General features: G+C 34.7%; 1 protein-coding gene across 2 annotated transcripts in view; it reads right to left on the bottom strand.

Annotated features, from left to right (window-relative positions):
- Positions 1–3,138: 3,138 nt before the first annotated feature.
- The window catches only part of LOC108965977 (calcyphosin-like protein), an 18,877-nt gene continuing 5,881 nt past the window's right edge, over positions 3,139–16,134 (bottom strand). The window contains exons 1-5 of one of the 2 annotated variants that reach the window (XM_018928667.1): positions 11,480–11,677; positions 11,103–11,254; positions 8,264–8,383; positions 3,741–3,798; positions 3,139–3,605 (exon numbers count right to left, since the gene is read on the bottom strand). In XM_018928667.1, coding sequence (XP_018784212.1) covers positions 3,291–3,605; positions 3,741–3,798; positions 8,264–8,383; positions 11,103–11,254 — 645 coding nt within the window. In that variant the 5' untranslated portion in view covers positions 11,480–11,677 and the 3' untranslated portion in view covers positions 3,139–3,290. Of the gene's footprint in view, positions 3,606–3,740; positions 3,799–8,263; positions 8,384–11,102; positions 11,255–11,479; positions 11,678–16,134 lie in introns of those variants that run through there. The other variant, XM_018928668.1, reaches the window with a different exon arrangement.

The following is a 16,134-nucleotide window of genomic DNA, read 5'->3' as shown; positions in this document are numbered from 1 at the left end:
ACGAGTTTTTCATCGACTATTCTCATACCAAGCACAAAGTGCACCGTCGTGAGACAAAATACGCTCTCAATTTTATTAAGATAACTTACATATTGGCCGATGTGTTCTGAATCACCCGAAAGTTCGAAAATCTTTATAATAGGTATGCGGGGGCTAAAAGAAGTATCGACCCAATTTTTTAACACTTTTTAGTCATAAGAATACTTTATATTAAGTTAAATTAACTTAACAAAGCAAGGACATGTTGCAAGAGTTTCAAAATGAAATAAAAATAATTTAAAGCGATCTAAGGGCGGGAAGTGGAAAACAGGAGCTGGTTAAGTTTTAAGTACAAAAACTTGGAAATCAAGATAAACCGTCTTTGAGTATTAAAAACGTAAGCACATCCCTCCCTCCCTCCACTTCTCGTTCACAGATATCCACAATAACTTCTCTTTCATTATACTCGTGCAACATGTTGCTAAAGATTAAAATAATTTCATTAACTTAACGGTTCTTTGTATCATGTAAAATTGACCAGATGAGTTGTAATTACGTTGAATAGACAGGTATTCGTTCGCCTGTTCTCCTTTCCGTTTGTCTGTTCAAGCGATAAGTTGTTAACTATTTGATATGGGTGGAATCAGGCTATTGCCACGCCTACAAAGCCTCGTTAATCGAAGACTTTGCGAAATATTTATGAATTTTTAGCTCTTCCTTACTTGATGCCATTATATTGTTTCATTTCTTTCTTGTTATTTAATGCTTTTCTCCAATTTTTACAATTTGCAAAGGCTTCAAAATTAAAAAGATACTCATTTTGAACTTGCCAATTATGATGCTACCACTATAAAGGCCGCGTCGAAAAAGTTACGTTGATTTCGTAGCGGAAATGTATGTAACTGTTCATTGTGGCACGCCTATACCATGGATAATACGATACGAGAATTTAGCATTGGCTCTCTTTATCTCTGAAACGCATTCCCTGATTATTTGACAGCGATGGAGATGAGAGAATTTCTGAGAGTTGATTTCAGAAAAAGAGGAATGCCAGAAGTAAACCGCTATAATTAAATGACGAAATTAGTGTGAAATGAAATTTCATTAAACTGTGCGAACACATTTTGGCAAAATAACTGTTTATGTAAATTAATTAATGATTTTGCATTTTAGCGTTTTTATATGTATGCATTTTCAAAGTGTTTAATTTAGTGTTTTGTATAATTTATTAAATAAACAGTCTAATATTTTTCAACAGTGGCATCATTGATAAATGTTATAAAAAATGCGAGTTTTGACAGCTCTCTCTCGAATCAAAGAGTCTCGTATCATATTATACAAAGACTGTCGTATCGGTTTTTGTCGTCGCTCATCTGTGGCCCCAATATGTTTTCACGCAATGAGATTTAAGCTTAATTTACCAATATTTTCAACTTATTCAATGAGCGCTGCACACATATAATTCATATGTAATTCCTCATTTGATTATAGTATTTCTTGCTATTTATATGGGCGAAAATCGAATATAAGATATACTGAACATTGCAGATATACGAGGCGCGTTCAAAATTAAACAGGACTTTAAAAAAAGGGGAAAAATATTTTTTTCGGCAAAATCAATTTATTTTATTCAAAGCAGCCTCCTTCTGTTCCAATACAGCTTTTTGTCACGGTCCAAATGCATGGACCGCCGACCGCCGGTATGGCCGCCAATATGCCGATGCAAGCCTTTTGAATGGCCTCTACGTCTGCATAAAACGCATGTTTCCGAAGAGGAAGAAGTCGCACTATGCCATGTCAGTTGAATACGGGGAGTGGTTAATGGTTAAAATGTGATTTTTTGACAAATAATCGTCCTTCAAATGTTGGATTTTGAGCAATTTCTCGTCGTCAGTCAATTTGTGCGAAACAAACCGTGTTCACACCTTTCGTAAGCCCAAATGTTCGGTCAAAATGCCATAAATCGATGTTTTGTAGATATTCAATTCCATTTCCCTGAATTTCAGTGATGATTTCGACTGATTTTTGATGAATTCACGCGCAGTTTTGTTTGAATTTCGATGGGCATGTTGATCGTCATTTATGTCCTCACGACCACTTTAAAAACATTGAAACCACTCGTGCTCTGCTACTGGATAGGCCATCATCGTCATAAATTTGTTTAATCAATTGAAATGTTTCGATAAAAGTTTTACCAATTCTAAAATAAAATTTAATGTTGGCTCTTTGTTCGAAGCCCATTTTCGCGCCGATAACACAAAGATACTGACACTTAAAACGCAATAACTTCACTTCCAATCAATGAAATGTCATAAATTCACTGGATGATCGACAAAGATAGCATATTCTAACGCACTCGACATGTAGATGCCGCCACCAGGGGGCGCTAGATTCAAGAGTACCTTATTACTTTGGAATGCACCCTGTAACAGTGTACTCAATTTTAGTAAGGCAAAATGACTCCCCTATCATATTACTCACCCTTCCTTGAACATTAGCACTGCCTATTTTTGAATAATTCATAAAACATTAAACAGTTAATCGCAGACTTAGCGTTGGTACCTTATAGCAACAAAATGAATGAGTTTGTGTTGAACAACAGCATATAATATTCGACGCATTATCTTTGGGATGTTTGATGAATGTTCAATAAAATGAAGATGCTGTTGGCGTCTGAGCTGGATATAAATAGAATTGACGAACTAATAAAGTCAAAGTTTAGCTCTTCACTTATTTTCCTAATTTTATTTTCCTTATTTTAAATAAAAGTTTTACTTCTCTGAAAGAAATAATAATAAATGCTTTAGAAATTTGGACGTACACACTGGATATGTACACATATTTTCACAAAAACCAAATTAATACCAAAACATAACAGGATTGTTTACATAATTTTCAATACATAATTTTTTTATTTTAATATAAATTGCCAGAAAATGCATTTGTGCCTGGAAAATTGTACGTTAATATGTTGTAACAATTCATAACAAAAGATAAATACAATAGGAAATACAATGATGCATTCATATTAAATGTAAATAAGGATTTTTTGTGGCATTATAGCGGTTTCCTAGCTAAATTTTTTTATCGGTATTAAAAGATTGCACGCACACACGGTCAGGACTCAACACATGGTTGGTATTTCCATTTAGTTATTTCTTTTTTTATTTATTTAATGGTTGTTGTTGTTATAAGCTTAAAAAATGCCAGCTGTTGTTAGTTGTTACGCTTTTGTTTTTGTTGTGCTTGCAACAAGCATTGCATTTATTGTTATGGCAGCGCTTTTGTGTTACTCCTACATGGGATTGTATTTACAGTTTATAAGCGCGTCGCATCACCAAATCGAAGTAGGCATCATTATCAATTGAAGCGCTTATTGTTGCATAATAATTAATAAATTCCTCCTTCGACACTTTACCATCACAGTTGCCACGTCCCCCCTCGAAGTTGTTGAGGAATTGTGTGAGTATTTCATTCTCGGTCATTTCACCGCTCAAATATTTGGGATGATCCTTCACGGAGTAGACGTTCTTCAAATCATCAATGGTGATTTGATCGTCACCGGTGCGGTCGATTTTCTTAAATGCCTTGTCGATGATATCCAAACGCGACTGCGGCATTGGTGGCTGCGCATAATGAGGTGGGGTGTGAGTAAAATTAGGAAAATTGATGCAATATTTAATATATATTTACATATGTATAGTACATATTTACAGAAAATTTAAAATGTACATTATATAATTTTTTTTTTTTAAGCTTACCCGCAATTTCAGCAAAAACTCCGTCATATTAATCGAGCCGTTGTTATCTTCATCAAATCTGCAAATTTGTAATAAAATGAAAGAGAGTCGTTAACGAAATTAAAAAATAATATTTTAGCAATTAAAATTTGGCGTGTTGTTGGTGAATTTTCTCTTCATAGCTTCTACATGTGAGCGGCACATACAGACATACATACCATACATAAGTGTGCACATCTACATTAAGGTGTTTGTTATTTTCCAAGTTAATTTGATTTCGCAAATTCATTCTGAAGTTTCAGTTTTTGCACTAAGAAAAGGTACAATGAAAACCTCTATTTTCAGAAGTTTTGATGAATTTTTGGTTTTCAAAATAAATAATTCTACAACTTTCAAAAAATTATATTTAAAAAACATTTTTTCACTCTACAAAGCAGACGTGGTTAATTTTTTGTTCATACAAATTTCTTTTAAATGAAATATGCATTTAGTTCTGCAGTTATCAATCAAATGTAATGTATTCATGCAGTACACCGTGTCGTATGAGCAACATAGAACGTATAAATAATTATAAATCACTTATATGTATGTAATGATCATTTCTCTAAAGCAGGAAATTTTATATCAGAGTATCACTTTTTCAAAGTTGTGAATTCAATGGTTTAATGCAAAATATTAAATAAAAAACCCAAGTTATCTTCATGTGCAAAGAAGTATGATTTAGTAGCAGTTTAAATTGTAAAAGAAAGAGCTTGGTGACTTCCTAGAGTTTTCAAGGACAAAAACTGTAAATCTAGTGGTTTCTTCCATAAAAATGCTAGAATTTGCACCATTCATCAGCTTTTCACACATTTATTCAATTTACCTTGAAATAGTGAATGCTTCTTCTGCTGATTTCCATAATTTAGTAATCGCAGGTTGGAGATATTTATTTCACATAATTGCAGTCTTACTCAAGCCTCTTCATACTTCATACGAAGAATGAAGTTGTAATTAAATATCATATAATTTCTACTAACGAATAAAGAGCTGCGGTTGAAATTGAAAAAAATACTCTTCACTTTTAGGACACAATTAATCTGTTAAACTACTGCAACCCTATATTAAGCGCGCATATTCATATATTCATACAAATGTAGTTACTTGTAACTTGGCTTTTGTTGTTACATCGTAAGAGCAACTACTTTTGCTATGCTCCAAACGAGATGTACGTAGACTTATACAAATATCTATAAGAGTACACCTTAGTACACTTATTATTAAGTACTACATAAATGCACATTATACATAGCAAGTACAAATACATTTTGCAACATAACGGATGGAAATTCCTAAAATCCATAATCAATTTCTACCATTATAGAATAACGAAGAAATAAAATAGCTGTCCAAAATTGCATAACACATTCATACATATGTATATAAAGTGGAACAGTGACGGCCACATACAGCAGTTAACGTATGCAGTATGGAAAAGCTAACGAAATTACATGCTATAGTAAAGAATTGCTTATTTTTGTGAACAAAAACAAAATGTTAACTGCACTGCTGCACTGAGGCTATAATACCCTTCATAAATGCAATTCTTGTAGCAGAGGGTGATCCATTTGCAAGTTACGAATTTGCACGATCTTCGTGGCCAATCGAGCGTCCCAAAACGTGAAATTATCTGCTCACTGAACTGTTATTTCAATAAATCCAGTGATTGATTCGTTGTGTGGAAAGTGGTGCCGTCTTGTTGAATACAAATGTTGCCGAGATCACAAGGTTCAAATTCTGGCATCAAATAGCTGGTTTTAATGGCGCGATAAGGGAAAAACGAACCGATAATTCCACCGTCCGACGGCGCCAATTGACTCTCCGCGGTCTTCTTGTACACTCTCAGCAACGGTTGCCATATTTTCTTCACTGCGTGCTAAACGTGGTCTATTCGGTCGAATATTACGCAATAATATCTGTCAAACAAAACAGAAAGCCTTTTGCTAGTTCTTTCTAATGACATTGCTTGGTATAAACCATCTTCAAATCGGAAAAGACCTACTTCATAGATTACTTTGAGTAACGGTGATGTAATAATGATTCAAAATTGTGTGGAGTAATAGTCCAAACCGAAGTCGGACAGAATATATTTTAGAGGGTGTCCAGGAAGTGACTGCCAAAAGAAACCAAGGGGTGTAACAGTTTAATAACTTTTTCGTTTATTAATTTTTTTTTATTTTTTCTTTCAGATTATATAGACAACACTTGAAGAATTTATAATGGAGAGGTACACAACTGAACAGAGAACCAGAACAATAGAATTTTATTATTTAAACCATAGATCAATTATTTTAACGCGAAGAGCATATCGTGATTATGAGTGATGAAGCTCATTTTCATTTGAATGGCTTTGTTAATAAGCAGAACTGTAGGTTCTGGGGTTCTCACAATCCAAGAGCCATTCATCAACGTCAATTACACCCCATCAGGTGTACAGTATGGTGTGGGATCACATCTGAAAATGTCATTGAGCCTTACTTCTTCGAGAATGAAGATGTAAGTGCTGTAACGGTAAATGCAGAGCGGTATCGGTTTATGATAGAAAATTTTTTACGTCCTGCTCTTTAAAACAGACCTGGTAAGTGGTTTCAGGAGGACGGAGCTACTTCCCGAGACACAATGGCACTTTTAAGTTACACCCCTTGGTTTCTTTTGGCCCACCCTGTACAAAAATTTACGCTAATATTTTGCTGATATTTTTGGAATGAATATTCAGACATTATGCAACGTTTTCAATAAAATATAAAAAGTTGAACAATTTTCACGATTTGGATTAACAGTTTTTCTAAAGTTTCAATGGTATTCACATTTTGTAATTGTGGTGAAAACATAAAACAGACAAATATTCAAACATGGCTGCTACTTCACTGTCTTTTTTTGACTAGTCTATTGCTGATAGTATTATATACCCATTGTAACCAAAAAGTAGAAAAGTATGAAGGAAATTGTAAATAAAACGCAAAATATTTAATTATTCATCCGTATTTATTTTATTGCTTTCAACGATTTTTACAATCTACGAAACACTTTTCATATGCACATTTTGTCTCTACGATCGACTTAAATCGGGTTCCACCCGGAGCGGCATTTTGAGTTTGGGGAACAAGAAAAAATCACGTGGCTACAAATCTGGTAAATAAGGTGGTTGATTGATGGTACTCATTGCGTTTCTGGTTTTAAATTCGGTCACTTTTTGAAAAAAAAAGCATCTTTAGCGCGATGATCGAGCATTAACGCGTTTCATACCCAAAATATAAACCAAAATTATTTGAACATACTCCCGAGAGATGTCGAGCCATTTCTTTAACACATGCCTGACGATTTTCAAGCACTATATCCTGAGGTTTTGATAAAACTAATCACCGTAAGAATTTTCCAGTATTCGCAACGTTTATCGCGTGCCATTGTCTGTGATCAGAAAGTAAGATGAGGTGGTAAAAACTGCATGGTGCAGTACGAATTCCGCCGAGCCAAACTGTCAGCAAAAAGTATTCTTCGTTTCAGTTTATTCGTCTGATTTGGCTTCGTGCGATCTCTATCTATTGAATCAACTCAAAAGGTTAAGGGAGGGGAGATGTTGTGACACGATGGAGGAGATAAAAACTGAAGAGAAGAAGCTATTGAAGGCTATATTGGAATAAAACCATTTCGACTGTTTTGAGGACTAAAAATTATGTTGGAAAAAGTGGTTTTTATCGGAAGGTAATGAAATTGATTTGAAAGTATAAATTTAGAATTTGCACATTATGAACAAATTCACCTTAATTTTTTACCGTAGTATTATACCATATAATTTAATATTTTTATGTAATCTGGGAAAATGATTTTTTGAGGCCCCAAACGCTTATCACAGATATTAACAATATAGAAGTTAAACTATAAATGAAAAAGTTATATGTAAATTATATAAAGTTTACAATTTTGATTTTACGATTGAATGAAGTCGACGTTTGTAGTGCGGTTATGACTATGTTAATTTGATAACCACAGCTACTACAGAAAAACCCTCTAATGGAATTTTTTGTTTCCGTCAATGTTTTATACTTACAAATTGAGGCCCACTCATTTGCTGCTATTTTGGTCTCTACTGTACATACATAAAAAGAAATAAAAGAAATCAAAAAGGCAAAAGGGCTTAAGTTGAGTTTTAAACTACAACTCTTTTATATTACAAACTGAATTTTAAGGGCCTTATCCGGGATGTAAACTACAAAAGTTGTCAGTAAAATAGCTTATTTGGTTTTGTTATTTCTTGATTTTGTATAAAAAACAAAAAAACATTTTTAGGGATATTTTTTTGCATAACGTTCTTCTCCTCATAGCTGTCTATATGCACATACATATATGGTAAGTGTATTAGTATTTTGTGCATATTGATGTGGTATAGCCTGAAATTAATTCTTTGCTTTTCGATTTGCAGTGCAAACAATGAGCCTCTACAGCATTTTTATGCTAAAATATTCGTTCACGAGCCACTTCACATTTGCTAAAATTGCTTTACTCACTTGTCAAACATATCCCTTATTTCACTATCCGTACATTCTAAACCAGTTTCTTTGATTCCCTTACTGAACTCTTCGAAATTCAGCGCCTTGCTGCCATCGTCATCCATATTTCGGAAGGTTCTGAAAAATTACCAAAACATTAATCATTAGATCGATATATTCTTAATATTATTGAATGCGTTGTTTGTTGTTGTACTCAAAGCATTCAATAAATAAATTTTTATATGTACATAAGTATATGTCGTCGGCTTTAGGGATCGTCTCAGGAAAATCACTGGTTAAATAAATTGATCTGAAACCAAATCTTCAAAAAGATTATTAAACTGTAGGAAAGTCACTATCGTGCCCTTTTCTTTTATTTGAAAAAGTGGCGACGGTTTGAACAAAAAGTATAGAATTTGGCACTTTTTTCGGAAGTTTTCCGTAGAAAAAGTAGGAAGATTTCGAAAAAACAATCAAGCGCAATAGAGAATGACGTTAAAAATGATCTCCCCAAATTGGAACTAGCTGTCTTCCCAACCTTTCTTTTGAGCTTGGAAACCATTTTGAAAAACACTATTTTGTTACTAGTTGTTCTGTTTCTACAAGAAACACTGTAAGGACCGAAATAATTTCAATATAGATTTCAAAATTTGAGAGAATATATACTACAATGTGCAGTATCCGATAATACAACAAAATTTTTTTTTTTTTCTTTTCAAAAATTTCACACTGAGATGATCCCTTAATTGGATCGCGAGAATTTTCCATGAAACTATGTATCTTGATTCATTTACGAAGATATGTTTTACAGATAATTACTTACAATCATCATTAATCAGAAGACGAACATACTTATCTGCCGTTTCGTTACTGTGGCTCAACTCATCATAACGTAAATCATTTTAGAAATAATGGTTGCACCAATCTCCTGTGTTTTGTCTCCAATTATTACTTAAAGTCGTTGTTTGGACACATTTATCCAATGGCGAAGTGCTTGTAAAAACAAATGTGGATTCATATCGAAAGAAGTTTTTTTTTAAAATAAAGAGAATACAGGGATTGTCCGGAAAGTAATGGGACTGTTTTTCTTTCGCAGCGACTTGACTGTATAGTTTTATGATTAAATTCTATGTGAAACTCGGTAAATCTGCGTTTGATATGATCAAGCAGGCTTACCCAGATGTTGCTTTAGCAAGATGCGGTGCGTTTCAGTGGCAACAGGTCTTTTTGGATGGGTTGGAAGAGGTCGCTGATGAATGAGCAAACCCAAAGTGAAAACGATGCCCATTGCCTTTGTTAACATCAAAGCCATCGTCCACCATGAATTTGTTCCTCCCGGACAAACCGTCAATGCCAAATTATTCGTGGAAGTCTTCAAGATACTCAAACGAAGATTAATCGGATCCGACAAGACATCGCAACCGATTGAAAGTTGCACCACGACAACGCCCTGGCTCACACCACCTTTCTTGTGAACAGCAATATAACCAAGGCTGGTATCCTAACGAGTCCGCAGCCGCCCAGGTGTAGCCGCCACGGAATTTTTTTGTTTCATTCCTGAAAAAGCGAAGGATCCAAGCGGCATGCACCTCAAGGCTATTCCGGAGAATGCCTTCTGTGACGCCTTCAATGCTTGGAAATCGCGCTGGCAGAAAGAGCCTATTTTGAAAGTTTTTAGAGAATTGCAACGATTGGTTGAATAAATTTTTTTTTAAATCGACTCAGTTTCATTTGTTTGCGGACAAACGCAAAAAAAAAAAATATTGCTAAGAAACTAACTTTAACCTCAGCGTATCAACCATTTAAAGATAGAGACATACCTATAGGCATATGTACTATTCTATTTGCTCACTAATTGCATTTGCTTTACATGGATTCCTGCAAGCTTTTCCTGTGCCATCGGCCAAAAAAGAAACGCATCCAGTCTACACTCACGAACAGCATTCATTAGGATTATTCCCTTTAAGAGCCACCATCTACATACCACTTCCCTGCATTTTTTGTACATTTTCTACATAATTTCATTATTTTAATGCTCTGCAATGCCAAAACCCCATGTAGAACCTACCGATAGGTGGTTTTTGACAAAAAAATAAATAAAAAAAAAAAAGTTTTTTCAAAGTAAAACCAACCAAATGCTTTGCCCAATACAACCATGGCAACAGCAACATAGAACAAAAAACAAAAACGACTAACCAGCTGTCAGCTAGTCAGCAGTACTCTGTGGCATAGCAACATGCATTAAGTTACATGTTGCAGGAATAGCAGTACTCTTGCATAGTTTATATGGCATGATGACGACTGATGAATGATTGGACAGCTGGTTGAACAGTCCGACAGTTGGACAGTTGTGCAGTAGGAACGGTTAAGTGGTTGGGTAAAGGCGAGGGTATCGACCAGACGGCAGACAGTTGGCAGTTGTGGACCCTCACCGTTCGCTTGTATGGCTGCTGGGCGGCTGTGTCATCTGTCGGATTAAAATCTCCTGGTATCGTTCAACGAAACGTTGAATATTTCATTTTATTGCATTGTATTTGCATTGAATTGCAGTTTCATCAGCAGCCATCATCCGCATAGCGGGCAGCTTGCGTCCACCACACCACCAAAGGAATTTCAGTAAAACTGCATTTGATATGCTTTATTTTTTCATTTTCGCTACGCTTTCAATGATCTGCTTTGAGGCTTCTAGTTGCAGATCTGTGTGAAAATGCGCAGTTACACATCTACACCCATGAGCACATCTTCAGTGTCCATCGTTTATAATGCTCCTCCACAAAACCAAAAAAAAAAACACGAAAAGCGCACACATATTGTTGCTTACAATACTTCTTTCCATCGCCAAGTCCCCCCCAATTACCTGGCTAATCCGAGTATGCCGGTTGCGCCACGACTGAAGCATTGCAAGCGCAATTTGTAGATTGGATCCTTTTCACGTCCGTCCGCCAGCTCCCGTTTGGAGCGGTTGATGAGTGAAGACTCTTTGGAGAAGAAGTCGTCACGGCCACTCATCTGGAAATAATGCGATAGAGAAGCTTACGTTAGATTCGTTTACCCACAACCTCAATTTTATGTGGTATTCTATGTTGTCAATATTCTTTTTTATTAATATTAGTGTGTTGTTATTGTTGCTATTGCTAACACATAATTTTACTGCAGATTTGGTTATTATCATTCATTTTGTCACAATGCGCCTTTTGGTTGCTTCTTTCTAGTTTTATTGTTCGTTTCTCTTACCTTTGTCGCTTCTTTTTCTCGGCTCACTTGAATTATTTGTATTAGCAGTTGCTTTTGTACGTTTGTTTGTGTAATGCAAAGCTTTTCTCTTTTTCACAAATAAAATTTTTAATCGGCTTCAATTTTGAAAAGTCAACAATATTTTTTGTTTCGACAATTTATTTTTTCTGTCTTTCGCACTGAAGGAAAAAGTGTGCGCCTTTATGTTGTTGAAATAAGTACAAATATACTAAATTTGAAATTGTGACTTAGTGCGAAATTGTCAAGGCTATGAATATATATTATTGTAACTAGGTGACATATAAAATGTTATACTATATGTATTCCCTGATACTATTTACTAATAAATTATATTTAGATGCAGAGTGTACTTCGTACTTATTTGAGAAAATCCCAGTCAACAATTGCCAATCGATTACATCGGTTGGTATAAATACGCATGCTGCAAATTTCTATCAAAACATGCCACTATGTTTGAATATATTATTTTTGTGCGGATAACCAAATTTTATACAGGACATACAAGATGAAATGGAACGGAGCGGACTACAAAAATGGGATGTTATGAATGAAAATATCAGAAATACAAGCGAATGTAGTTGACCGAGAAAGGTACTAGCCGACAAATATATAACGATAAGGAAACGTCGGAGAACCTATAAAGCATATCATTTAATTTTTGAGATATCGCTCTGCAATTTTGCTCATATTCTTTCCTCCCTGAAGATCTTTCAAAAGAGGTACACCTTAATGAGGCGTCGTTTCTCCACTCCTCTGGATTTTGACAATGAATAAAATATTGTCAGAAGTAGGAAAATTAGATACCAAAGTCGCCTTCCATCTAACAAACCACTGCCGGGTATTTCAAGTGGAGATCATAACAATTAAAGAAAACCTTAGTTTTCTGAAACGGGGTATAATATATTTTTATGCAATTACATAGATAGTCAAGTGGCTTTGAAATCACTAAAGTCTCTTGGAGTCTTGCCAAAGATAGTGCTAACTGTAAAACAGGTTAACTGTACTGAGCAGGGACGACCAAAATATTGGACAACAGAAAAGAGACAGCTTTTATTCTTCCTTGCTACTTTAAATATTTAATAGAAAAGCGTAATACATAATAATAAATATAGCTGAGTCCCTATAGAGTCAGTCACTGCCTTGATAAACAAGCAGGTAAACGAGGTATGGATAATATCGCTGTCCAATCCGTAGACAAGGGTTATTGGCCTTGAACGAAATGAGATCAGAAAGTATCAAATGGGTCAATGCGTGTACTGCAATGAAGCGTTTTATAAGGTATTTATTTTTGCAATTCATGCACGTTTTCCGACTGTTGTGCTCTTCGCAGTTATTTTGGAGAATGATCAAAGAGTGTACGGATATTTCAACCCAGAGAATAATTCTCAACTTTGGTCAGTGGTCCGTTTGCGAGAGCATTGCTCTATTCGGAAATGCTTTGATATTACGGAATAGATCGTGTTAGAAATAGTTACGCAGAAAGCACGGTTAACCAGTAGATTGACATTAAGGTGTGTTCTGAGCTAACGCCTTCGAACGAATTTACGATTTTTTCTTCCTTCGGTTGCTATTGATTAATGTACGCGCTTCAACTTCATTTGAGTCATTGCGTATTGTGAATGGTACGGTGTGTGCAACTTGTTGAGAAGAAAACCGCCAATTACAATTACTGGAATCAAACGACGGACGATGCGATAGCTACTTCGAATGCAAATGAAGTTCGCACACTTTGCGCGATGATCATTTTGACACATCAACCTTCAAATCGGTGTTAATTATGGGATACGAAAAAAATGACATTGTCGAGGACACTTTAAATCGCATTCGATAAGAATTGGAAATAGGCAAATTCCAGTTAATACTTCCAGTGGTTTGATATCAATTCCACTTGCCTTTTATCAATTCACTTCAACGAAAGGTGAACTCATCACGAATGTTTATTCGAACATTGGACAAATTGAGTTCGTGAGTGCAAGCGCAATTTTAGCTGCCAATAATACCGCTGTTAATGACTTAAACTGGAAGATTCAAAGTCAAGTACCGGGAGGTTCGCGCTCCTACAAACCGAACGATCCTCTTGACAATGAAGACGAAACCGTGAATTATCCAGGATATTCTTTGGAGAGGCTTGGCATGACGCCGCATCATTTGCGTCTCGAAGTTCGATTTATCGTTATTATGTTTCGCAATCTTTATGCTCCGAAACTGTGTAATGGAACCCGACTGATTGTGCCACCGCTACCATATACAAGGGGCCCGAATTTCATTGGGTTCTACCGCATTTGAGATGACAACCAACAGGATACAAGGATAGTCGCATAATGTGTGGCAAAAATTTGGAAATGCTATGTTTTTCATCTTCTCTGTACATTTACGCACCGGAACAGAAACCAAAAATGTTGTCAACGAGCTGCATTACATTAAAAAAATATGTAGGGAAATCGCAAATAAATGATTTTCAACACAATATAAATTCAACTTTCTTTTCATTTCAAAACACATAATAAGTTGAGGGGTCAGCTAGTTTTGAATAAAATAAACTGATTTTGCAGAAAAAAATATTTCTTCTGTTTTTTTTTAGGTCCGGTTTACTTTGGAACACACCACGTATTCTGCGCCTCGGTCGTGCGATTTGACGCCCCTGGACTATTTCCTGTGGTTCTTCGTCAAGTCTATGGTCTAAGCCACCAAACCAGTGACGATTAATCAAATTCATACGAATATTGAACGTAAAATTGCGAAAATATTGGCCGATTTATGTTTGAAAACCGTAGAAAATAGGGTTCAGCGTCTGGACTTCTGCAAGTGTGCCCGTGGGTTTCATGTAAAAGCGTCGAGTTTTATACATAATGGCATCGAATGAACTTTAACACGAATAAACAATTTCATTGATATTCCAAACCTTTTTTGTTTTTATTTAAAAAACTTTTGTAGCGCTCTAATGGAAAACCCCGTTATAAACCGTCAGGAGGTAGAAGAAGATATTACATTTTCGGTGCAGGGGAAGTTAACGATTCTCCTGTTTCTGTTAGGCAATTGAATTAATTGATAATAATTAGAAATTGCTGTCTTAAATTTGGTCAAAAACAGGGATAAAACCAAAATGTAAAAGACATCTCAAATATATTTTTTTCACAGTATTTAGTTGTTAATGTTTAAATGACAATTTCGGTATAAGTTTATTGTCATTATTTACAATCACTAAGAATTTTTACCCCCACTGAAACTATTTTGAGGAAAGTTTATAAATTATTTCAAATTCTGTGAATCATGTAAGTATGTGCACAATGGAATTTTTTTCTTACAACTTCACAAACATTCGAATTTCTTACACTTTTAGATTAAAAAAGCTAGTTTCTTTAGGGAATATCCAACTCTGACATTCAGTAGTCAGCATAATATAAATGTATCGCATATAGTAAATCTTATCAAAAATATTTAAAATTTTAAGAAAATATTCACTCAAGGTCGTTTGCCATATTAAGTTGCAAATATTTGTATATCACAAGAATAAATTTACAACTTATGTTGCGTTAGATACACTTCATGTGTACAGTAAATACCGGCTATTTTCCTGAACTATCACAAAGTGAATTACTACTCCTAAGAAATATTAGAAACGAAAACCAAAGTTTGAAGCTTTTATAGAGATCGCATGTGGGCGCAATTAATTGAACACAAAATTGCTTAGTTGTGCAAAGTCACTAAAAAAATATAGTAATTGATGATTGATCGATGCAACGCACACATATGTGTTGTAGACTAGACTACGAAAAGTAATAACATAAATTGAATGGTTTACTAGTTTTATGTTTAAGAGTGAAAGAACTCACTATAAGTAATTACAAGTTGAGCAAAGTAGGTTAATGTCACTTAGTTCAGGTGTGAATTCTCTGTTATGTATGGCTAAATTAAAAATCTAACTATGCGATAAAATTATATTACAGCAAAATAAAAATGATGATATATTCCTACATATAATGAATAAAAAGAAAATTTAGATCGATTGTTTCAATAAAATTTGGTCAAATTATGGTTTGCATTTCGACAAAAATACACACTTGATTTATCGGTATATTTCTATAAGGAAAAGTATTTCTCGCTCGTAACCAACAAAGTGATGCCATTTGGAGTAAGCATTTACAAATAACTTCACCTTTAGTATGTACCTCAAATGTGGTGACTTCACTTATAGGTCTAATGGTACTGTTAACTTGGCCATATATCATATAAATGGTATGAAAGGTGTGTCAGTTTGTTTTTCGTTATGAAAATCTATTTTATATTTCAGTGTTTTTATTTAATTGAGCCCAAAACAATATTTTAATTCTTGTTTGAGCACCTTGTCAGGAGCCAGATGTGGTGAGCTGTGGGTCCAATCCTGTATGTATGTTTGTTGAAGCGACAACTAGAATAAAAATTATGATATCACTACGAAACTTTGCACTCTAGGAAGGGTGAAGGGTGAAAGTGCAAAAAATTGTTTCCACGCCTACTCGAATTTCGTTAAACTAACTCATATAGAGACCTACAATTTAGAGAAAATGAAGCCAACAAAGTATAGATATAGGCTTTTTTTTGAATTACAACTATTTAAAAAAAAAAAAAAAAAAAAAAAAAAAAAAAAAAAAAAA

The sequence above is a fragment of the Bactrocera latifrons genome, unplaced genomic scaffold, assembly GCF_001853355.1.
Source record: "Bactrocera latifrons isolate USDA-ARS-PBARC rearing strain unplaced genomic scaffold, ASM185335v1 scaffold_152, whole genome shotgun sequence".
Classification (NCBI taxonomy): Eukaryota; Metazoa; Arthropoda; class Insecta; order Diptera; family Tephritidae; genus Bactrocera; species Bactrocera latifrons.
The sequence above is the reverse complement of the archived record's forward strand: the minus strand, read 5'-3'. Positions and strand labels throughout refer to the sequence as shown.